General features: G+C 47.5%; 1 protein-coding gene and 1 non-coding gene across 2 annotated transcripts in view; both read left to right on the top strand.

Annotated features, from left to right (window-relative positions):
* Positions 1 to 8,892, top strand: part of HTR3B (5-hydroxytryptamine receptor 3B) — a 43,355-nt gene extending 34,463 nt beyond the window's left edge. The window contains exons 8-10 of the mRNA XM_040257788.1: positions 6,705 to 6,915; positions 7,303 to 7,485; positions 8,660 to 8,892. Coding sequence (XP_040113722.1) covers positions 6,705 to 6,915; positions 7,303 to 7,485; positions 8,660 to 8,892 — 627 coding nt within the window. The remainder of the gene's footprint in view (positions 1 to 6,704; positions 6,916 to 7,302; positions 7,486 to 8,659) is intronic.
* LOC120877161 lies at positions 7,855 to 7,958 on the top strand. Its single transcript, XR_005724286.1, has one exon. It is a non-coding gene; the product is annotated as a U6 spliceosomal RNA (small nuclear RNA).
* Positions 8,893 to 10,277: the final 1,385 nt, after the last annotated feature.

The following is a 10,277-nucleotide window of genomic DNA, read 5'->3' on the forward strand; positions in this document are numbered from 1 at the left end:
CGTGAGTCTGGGCGTCAAAATTCCAACTATGTCATAAAGACGGTCATGCAAAATTGAGTACTGGTGGGGTCTATCATCAAGGAGGCAATTAGAAGCTAACCTTGGGGCCTATTCCATCTCCAAGGAGCTCTCCACACACACATTCTGAATTAGATTGATCTCTTTCATTAACATCAATAGGCTCCAAATACCTTTGTGTACTTATTATTACCTGGCTTTAATGGATAATGAAATTGTGGCATAATATTGCTAACACCTGAAGGGTGTCTAATGGAGAACACGGACTGAAACTAAAGTGCTTTTTCTTCCCTTTCTGTGGAATTTAAAGGCACCAGCTCCTTTAGTCCATTAGAAATGATGGGCTCTAGGTAGGGGCAGTTCTGCAGAGAACAGCGTCTTGCCGAGCTGGTGATGTACCATCCCCCTGGCCTACGGGGGTCACTGCCTCTGACATGAACTGCAGAGAAGTGGCCCCCAGAAGACTGACTTCAAGAGGGGAGCCCCACTTTGGGCTCACTCCACTCTCTTACCCATTGGAACTAAAAGAACCATTATTAGCAGACTCTAATACAACTCGACACACCTCTTTTGAGTTCTTATCCTGTGCCAAGCTTGTTGCTAAGCACCGAGGACACCAGCATGAATAAAACAAGACTCTAGGTTCCTATCATGGGCCTCAAAATCTGCCCAAGGAGGCATGATAACAGTGACCACAAAAACCAAGCACTGAGTCTATATTAGGCACCATTTTAAAAGTTTCTGTGTTTAATCCTTACATCTCTACGAGATGGGGACTCCACATATCCACATTTTTACAAGTGGTTGAATTGGGGTGCAGAGAACTTAAGCAACTTAACCAAGGTTAACAGGTGACTGGTGGAACCAGGACTTGACTGGCACACAGCTAAAGAGAAGCAGTATGTTCCAGTCCATTTTGTGACATTTTCCCACTGTGTGTTACTGGCCAAGTTGCCTGTATCAGTTTTTTTTTTAAATTATTTATTTTATTTATTTGGCTGCACCAGGTCTTAGTTGCAGCAGGCAGGATCCTTTAGTTACAGCATGCCAGATCTAGTTTCCTGACCAGGGATCGAACCTGAGTCCCCTGCATTGGGAGCCTGGCCTCTTAACCACTGGGCTACCAGGGACGTCCCCACCTGATTAGTTTCTTCAGGTTGCCATAACAAACTACCACTTTAAGACCATAGGACTTCCTTCTCTCATAGTTCTGGAGGTCAGAAGCCTGTAAGCAAAGTGTAGGCAGGGTTGGTTCCTTCTGGGCACTCTGAGGGACAGTCTGCTTCTTGTTTCTCCCTTAACTTTTGGTGGTTGCTAACAATCTTGGCTTCCCTGGGCTTGTAGGATGTGTCACTCCAATGCCTGCCTCCATCTTCACATGCCTACAAAGGTATTATCCTTTGTATGTCTCTTTTCTTCTTACAGGGACACCAGGCATATTGGCTTAAGGGCTCACTCTGTTCTGTAAGACCTCATCTTAACTAATTTCATTTGCAATTATCTCATTTCCAAATAAGGCTGTATTCTGAGCTTCTGGAAAGACATGAATTTTGGGGAGCATTATTCAACCCGGTGGAGCTTCCAAGGAGGCTCAGTGGTAAAGAATCAACTTGCCAGTGCAGGAGACACAGGTTCCATGCCTGGGTTGGAAAGATCCCCTTGAGAAGGAAATGGCAACCCGTTCCAATATTCTTGCCTGGAAAATCCCATGGACAGAGGAGTCTGGCGGGCTGTAGTCCATGGGGGTCACAAAAGAGCTGGACAGAACTAGTGATAAAGAACAGCATTCAACCCAATAGAGTCTGCCACCTTTTGAGTCCCCCAGATTCATGTCTGTCCCACATGCAGAATATAGCCACCCTATCCCAACATCCCAAATATCTTAACCCATTTCAGTACTGATTCTAAGACCAAAAAGTAGTGAAAGTGTTACTCACTCAGTTATGTCTGATTCTTTGTGACCCCATGGAGTGCAGCCCGCTAGGCTCCTCTGTTTATGGGATTTCCCAGGCACGAATGCTGGAGTGGGTAGCCATTCCCTCCTCCTGGGGATCTTCCTGATCCAAGGATCAAGCCTGGGTCTCCTGCATTGCAGGCAGATTCTTTACAGTCTGACCCACCAGGGAAGCCCTCTAAGATGACAATATCATGTAAATATAAACTCAGAAAGTCCCAAATGTTATCATCAAATCAAGCATAGACTCTGGGTATGGTCCATTCTGGGGCAAACTTCTGTCTGCAGACCTGTGAAACATCTAACTGTCAGAATCTGGTTCCTGATCCCATAAGACATGGGGTCAGGAGTTAGGGGCAAGAGCGGGGACCTGTCCTGTCAGCAGTTCTAACTCTAATATTTAGGATTGTGCCTGACCTCTGTTCATGCTCAATTCATGTTTCTTGAACATGAGCATAAAGGGCTTTGAGGATCAAATGAGATCATGGGAACAAAACATTTCTCAAAACTGTGGGATAAAATTAGAGTTTCTTTAGGCTGCACTGGGCTTGTAGAGAAAAGTAGACTAGTCCATGGGTAGTATTGCCCCCAAATCATCCTAAAGAAAAAGGTGGGTCCTTTGTTCTTGAAGGAAAGCAAAACTACAGGTACTGTTTGATCCATCTTAAGAACTGGCTCATCCTTGCTAAAAGGCAGAAGAATGGATGAAGTGGTTTTGGAAGGCCTAAGTTTACGATTTTATGTCAGCTTATAACTTATACAGTTTTTTGAGTTGGAGAACTTTCTGCTTTATGTCACAGCCCAAGCTAATTGTCTACCCTTGTACCTACCTGTTTCCTCTCTTCTTGCAACTACTCTCGATATCCAGTGAGGAATATCCTCACATTGAGACTGGCTACATAAATTTGTGGGGCTTCATGCAAAGTGGAAATGCAGGGTCCCTTGCTTAAAAATTATTGAGAACGTCAAAATGACACCAAGCCAAGCATGGGGCCCTTCTAAGTGCAGGACTCCCTATGACTGCATGAAGCCAGCCTGCCTCCCAGCCTCTCAGTTCTTGCCATGCCTCTTCCCTGACACCTTGCGGAACATGCTGCTGCTGCTGCTGCTAAGTCACTTCAGTCGTGTCTCACCCTGTGTGACCCCAGAGACAGCAGCCCACCAGGCTCCCCCGTCCCTGGGATTCTCCAGGCAAGAACACTGGAGTGTCTTGCCATTGAGGTTCGGTGAAATTGTACTTTCTTGGGAACCAGGGACCCTAAGGATCCACACTGCTCCTCTTTGGTTCTGACCCAGATTTCTATTCACTCTCAGCATCAGCCTCTGGGTGGAGAGGAATCGTCTCAGCATGTGCTATTTACATGGGAACTTTATTTAAAGAGTACAGCAGCTGATCTCAATTGTACCCAAGATGCTTGGCGAGGCAAAAGTAAACTGTTTTTTAAAAATGGGGAGAAAATCAAGGCTTGGAGATGTTTGATGCCATCCAGAGTCCCTTAAACCGGCACATGGAATGGAGGGACTCAGGGCCTCTGCTGTTCTTTGACTCTAAGTCTGGGCTCTCTCTGCTTAACCAAACAGGCCTGCTTGTGCTTTTCTTTGGGGTAGCATTCTTTATTCTCTTCATCTCCTTTATGCAACGTCCACCGTGAAGTCTCGGGGGGTCTTCTTGCTTCTACCCTCCAGAGACAGCAGACTCGGTCGCCCCCCATCCCACAGCCCAGGTGGGGCCCACAACACAAGACCTCCTGTGGACTCTGGCCCTGAACTCCCTTCTCCCCACCCCACCTACCGCGGCCACACCTGTCACAGCACGACAAAGCAAGGAAAGAGATGCAGGGTTTTGACAGTTCATGGTTTTTCTTGTTGACTGCACTTTGGTAAAGATGTATTTTAACCAAATGATGGCAAAACAGTGAGTGTCACTCTGGTTTAGATGTTTGTAGGCAATTAAATTTAATGCAGAAGACCACAGTCAGACTACAATTGGCCAAATGGCCCTGGTCTACTGAGCTCCACTGAGTCAGGATATGCTTCCAGACCCAAAGGCTGAGGAGCCCTGACTCCCACCAGCAAGGTGACATCTCATCTCACCCAGCCAGGCTCCTCCCCCACCACCTTCTACTCCGTCTATGCAATTCTTTTCCAGGCAGGGAGGCCAAGGTGAGAGAGAACACCCTGAATTCAGCTTAGAGGTCTGATCAAACTGAGAGGAGGCTGTCTGGGAAAGAGCGCAGAGCTTGGAACCAGAAGGTGCATGGGCACATCCCACTTACTCAGCTTACTTATGGGGCTGAACCTTATTTTCAAAAATCTATAGAGTAGGATGCCATACTACCTGCCAACAAACTCATATTGAGTATTAAATAACTCACATTCCATGTGAAAAAGGGTCTAACACACTTTCTGACATGCAGAAATCATTTAGTTGTTTGGTGAATCAGAGAAATGAGAGGTTTCAGACATTTTTTTTTTTTTTCAAATCTAGCAGCACAGGGCCCAGAACATTCATTTGTTTAGTGAACATTTATTGAATGTGAATGTGTGTGTTTTCAGTTCTGGAGTCTTGTCCAACTCTTTGTGACCCCATGGACTATAGCCTGCCAGGCTCCTCTGTCCACTGGGTTCTCCAGCCAAGAATACTGGACTGGGTTGCCATTTTCTTTATGGGATCTTCCCAAATCCAGGATTCTTTACCACTGAGCTACTGATCAGTTCAGTACAATTGCTCAGTCGTGTCTGACTCTTTGTGACCCCATGGACTGCAGCACGCCAGTCTTACCTGTCCATCACCAACTCCCAGAGCTTGCTCAGACTCATGTGCATCGAGTCGATGATGCCATCCAACCATCCCATCCTCTGTCATAAAATAGGCATTATTTTTGACCCCATGAGGGATTAAAAATTACTATTCTCACCCTCAAAGGGTCCATAGTCTGATGGGGAAAGCAGCCCTGTTATGTCCTGTTTCTCTCCAGGAAGGATGAGAATAGATTTTGTGTTCATTATAGACACGTCCTATGACCATCCCAGAGAAGCTGGGTATAACAAAATGGCAGTGGCTCTCACTGTAATTTTATGAGACTTAAATTCTCAGCTATAAGACTTCTCTCACGGCCCAGTGGTTAAGAATCCATCTGCCAATGCAGGGGACATAGGTTTGTTTCCTTGCCTGGGAAGATCCCACGTACCACAGGGCAACTGACCCCCTGCACCACAACCACTGAGCCTGCGCTCTAGAGCCCGCAGGCTGCAACTAACGAAGCTCACTCACCCTAGAACCTGTGCCCTGCAACGAGAAGCCACCGCAATGAGAAGCCCGCACACCGCGACTGGAGAGGAGCCCACGCTCGCTGCAACTACAGAAAGCCTGTGGGCAGCAACAAACCCAGCACAGTCAAGAAATAAATTAATCTTTTTAAAAAAAGAAAAAAAAATTCCCAGCTACCGGACCAGCTCTCTGCCCAGCCATGCTGTGGGCCCTGGTGGATCTCTGCGGTTGCCCCACTTCACAGCTACTTTTGCTCTTGGAGGCTGGACTGTGGCCCGCAGAGGTGGGAGTCCTGGTCCAGTTTGGGAGCAGCGGGCAGGGGGAGCAGTGGTTGGAAGTTGGAGGGAGGGGGAGACTGAGTGATGAGTTTATCTTTCCATTTCTCCCTGCTCCAAGGAGGCTCCACCCGCAGGCCGGGCTCCTAAGAGGATGCCACAGGTCCCCCCAGCCTCCTCTCCCCTCAGGTTCAACCACATTGCCGGCCCTGGGCCCCTTCAGGCCTACAGATCGGAACAGCTCAGCCAGTGCCCCAGTCCCTGGGGGACTGCCCTCCTCCTGTGATCGCCTTATGTCCCGCCCACCTCTTGTCAAGCCTGCCTCAGCTCTCCTAGTTTCATTGTGCTATTTGCTCCTAACCAGTCTCTGACACACACACACAGGTACTAAAGTGTGTGCATTCCAAGTAAGAAGAGAGACTAAACCAAAACCAGTGTAATATTTTGCAAACTGAGTGGTTTAAGAAGAAAGATTTTGGGTGTGAGACCTGATTTTAAAACAGTTTCTCACTCTCCAGCTATGTGAATTTGGACAAGCCATTTAGTCTCTAGGATCCTCTGTCTCCTGGTTAAAATGGAGGTTATAATACTCAGCCCCCAGAGTTGCTGTAAGGACTAAAGAAGACAAATCATATGAAACGCTTAGTCCAGTGCCTGGCACACAGGAGGTGCTAAATAAATGGTGGCTTTTTCTTCTTATAATTATGAATAATATTATCCATATTAGTTATGCAGAAGAGCTTAAAGGACTCCCACCCCCCTATTTTCTAAACCACAAAATAACCTTCTGTTTCCAAATGACATAGAGGGACTCCCCTGATGGGCCAGTGGTCAAGAATCTGCCTTGTAATGCAGGGGACACAGGTTCAGTCCTGGTGGAGGAACTAAGATCCCACATGCACCTCAACTACTGAACCTGTGCTCTCTGGAACCAGTGGGCTGCAAATACTGACCCTACACACCACAACTAGAGACTTCGTGTGCTACAGTGAAAGATCACGCATGATGTAACAAAGATCACATGTGCTGCAGCTAAGACCCGACACGGCTAAATAAATAAGTTTTTTAAAAATAAAAATAAACTATGTAGACTTTTCATACTATGTAAAAATGCTGGGACAGCAGTGTTCTTGGCTAGTCCATTGGCTTGGACCCTCTTGTCAACAGACTGCTTGTCCCTGCCCAGGTGGTGATTCGCAGGCACCCTCTGGTCTACGTGGTGAGCCTGCTGATCCCCAGCATCTTCCTGATGCTTGTGGACCTGGGCAGCTTCTACCTCCCGCCCACCTGCCAAGCCAGGATTCTGTTCAAGACCAGCGTGCTGGTGGGCTATACCGTCTTCAGGGTCAACATGTCTGACGAGGTGCCAAGGAGTGCAGGGAGCACCCCTCTGATTGGTGAGCAGCCCCGGGGTCACCAGGCCTTTAAAAAAATTATTCATTTATTTTTCACTGTGCTGGACATTCATTGCTGCACATAGGCTTTCTTTAGTTGAGGGGAGCAGGGGCTACTCTCTAGCTGCAGAGCGCAGGCTCTAGGCTGGTGGGTCCAGTAGCTGCAGCGCTGGGCTTAGTTGCCCCAGGGCATGTAGGATCATCCCGGACCGGGAATGGAACCCATGTCCCCTGCGTTGGCAGGTGGATTCTTAACAACTGGACCATCAGGGAAGTCCGGGCACCCATCTGGCATTACTTCTGTCCAAGATCTGATGTTGCCTTTCAGACAGGGAAGCAAGGGGCCCAGAGACTCCTGCTAACCCCACCTCCTCTGTCTCCTTCCCTCAGGGGTCTTCTTCACGGTCTGCATGGCCTTCTTGGCTCTCAGCTTATCCAAGTCCATCCTGCTGGTCAAATTCCTCTATGATGAGCAGTGCAGCCAGCAGGAGCAGACCCTCCTGTGTCTTCAAGGGGACACAGATACCGACCAGCCTCGAATGGATCCCAGGGCCCAGCTTGCTGGGGTAGCAGGTTTGTGAGAAGCCTTGTGGTCCCTGTTTGTCTCACTTGATCACTCAACCCCAGTGCCCACAGGTGGAGCAGTAGGCCAAGCATCACTGTGTGAAAAAATGGAAACATCTGCTTCTTAGCCTCTGCCCTGCATTTTACATCAACTCTCTGGAGACAAGACAGTCTTCTGCTGGCTCTTTGGAAAGCCTCATGTTAGCCTAGAGATCAGCCCCTCAGTCCCCTTAGCTAGTTTTATTTACCAGTTTGGAGCCACCGACCTCAGAATAGCAGAATGCCTGCACACACACGCACGCACACACATGTGCACAAATAGTTTGTATACATTTGGGTTCTAGTTGCCAAATGTGCAGAAATATACAGGTCATCCCAGTGCCCCCTTTGGCAGAACTTACACTAAAATGGGAGTAATACAAAGATGAGTATGGCCCCTGGGCAAGGATGACATGCAAAGGCATGAAGTGGTACATATTTTTACTGTGTTTTTTTAAATTATTTATTTTTAAGGAGAATAATTGCTTTACAATGTTGTGTTGGTTTCTGCCATACAACAGTGTGAATCAGCCATAAGTATACACATGTCCCCTCCCTCTCAAACCTCCCTCCCACCTCCCACCCCATCCCACTCCTCTAGGTTGTCACAGAGCACCAGGTTGAGCTCCCTGTTATACAGCAACTTCCCATTAACTTTACTGTATTCTTGAAAGTCAACAAGACACTATAGTCCAAAAGTTCTCATCGCAAGAACAAAACTCTGTAACTGTGTGAGATGATGGGTGTTACCTAGGCTTATCATGGTGATCATCTCACAGTATATACAAGTATTGAATCATTATGTTGTATGCTTGAAATTAATATGATGATACATATCAGTTATACCTCAATTTAAAGAAGAACCATTCCTGCCCTAAAGCTCTAAGTCAACAAGGGCTGTGCTACCTCAGAAAAATCTCCCAGAAGGATGTAACCTAGACTCATCACCCTGCTTGCCATGTTCTCCAGGGTTCCTTTAGCACAGCCTTGCCTCCCCTCAGTGGGTAGGGAGAGAATCCCCAATCTTCCAGCCCACTGGCCACTTGCCCTCAACCTTCCTTGAAGGATAAGGCCACTGGCTTCAGAAAGGCAGGGGGAGCCATGGTGTCCCCTGGCTCACCTACAGTGTTTTCCTCTCATGCAGAGTCCTCCGTCTGTCAAGAGTACCAGGCCCCATCAGGGGCCCTGAAGGAAGTCTGGTCCCAGCTTCGATCCATCAGCAGCTACTTCCAAACCCAGGACCAGGTGGACCGACAGGAGCTTGGGTGGCTGGCCCTCCTGGAGCGCTTTGACCGCCTGCTCTTCCAAAGCTACCTTGTTGTGCTGGGGCTCTATGCCATCACCCTTAGCTCCCTCTGGGTGTCATGGAGTGGCTAGGAAGACCCAGGGTTGCTAGTGTCCATCCATGGGCTCTCTTGGCACTTGGGGAAAGCTGAACATTTTTTCAGGGAATATTGGAAGGAGAGGAACGGTGAGTTAAAAAGCCCTCCAGTCCCCAGAACACACATCATCTAGTGAGCTATTGAATGACCGAGGAGTAATACACTCATGATGAAAATGCATAAACAGTGTGAGGTATCCAGGGAAAAGTAAGCCTGGCTTCTTACCCAGTTCACTCCCCAGAAGGAGCCACCATTAGCAGCCTGTTTCAAAAAATTTCTAAGCACATATAAACATACGTGTATGTTTAAACTGGTTTTTTAAAGGTGTTAAGAACGCACTCCATCTCCAGTCCTTTCATGGTTACTTATTCAGTTAGTCATTCAGCGAAACTTGTATTGAGTGGCCACAAAGCCCCAGGCATTATGTTAGGCATACCAGAGAATACAGAATAAGTCCATTTCAGATCATTCTTCACTTGACTTGCTTCCTGAAGAACCTTGTTCCAACCAGAACACAAAGTTCTGTATCCTGGAGCCATGTCGGTCTCCTGGAGCTCTGGTTCCCACCATCCCAGGTGAGTCCATCTCCCCTGTGCATTCCTATTGGAAGGGATCCAGACCTAGCACATCTCTTAAACACACATCATGCGTGAGGCGCTGAGCTGGAGGGACAAGCTTAATGCATGGCCCTTGGGAGTTTCAAGGAGTTTATAATCCACTATCCTTGCATTAGTCTGCTCTAACTGTCATAGCAAAATACCACAGACCTGTGGGAGCTTAAACAGATGGATTTTCTCACACTTCTGGAGGCTAGAAGTCCAAGGTCGAGGTGTTGACAGGCTTAGTGTCTTCTGAGGCCTCTTCCTGGGCTTGTAGGTGGCTGCCTTCTCCCTGGGTTCCCATATGGTCTTTATTCTGTGTGTGCACATATATGTCCAAGCTTCCTCTTCTTCTAAGGACACCAGTCGTATTGGAGTGGCCCACCCTAAGGAACTCATTTAATCCTAACTACTTCTTTAAAAGCCCCTTTTTTCTTTATGCACACCCATTTGTGAGGTGCTGGGAATTAGGACTTCAACACATGGATCTGAGTGAAACACAGTTCAGCCCATAACCCTCACTTGACTGTGGAGACTTGCCAGGTCCATAATCCAGAGGGTATTCTGGCAGGCTAGAGACCCAAGCAAGAATTGCAGTTGGAGTCCCAAGCTGGTCGTCTAGCAGGATTCTCTCTGCTTCTGGGTAGGTTGGTCTTTTTCTATAAGGCTTTCAAGTGACTGGATGACGCCCACCCACATTCAGAAGGTTAACCTGTTTTACTCCAAGTCTACTGGTTTAAGACTTTAAACATCTAAGAAACACCTTCAAAGAAACATCAAG

The sequence above is a fragment of the Oryx dammah genome, unplaced genomic scaffold, assembly GCF_014754425.2.
Source record: "Oryx dammah isolate SB20612 unplaced genomic scaffold, SCBI_Odam_1.1 HiC_scaffold_17, whole genome shotgun sequence".
Classification (NCBI taxonomy): Eukaryota; Metazoa; Chordata; class Mammalia; order Artiodactyla; family Bovidae; genus Oryx; species Oryx dammah.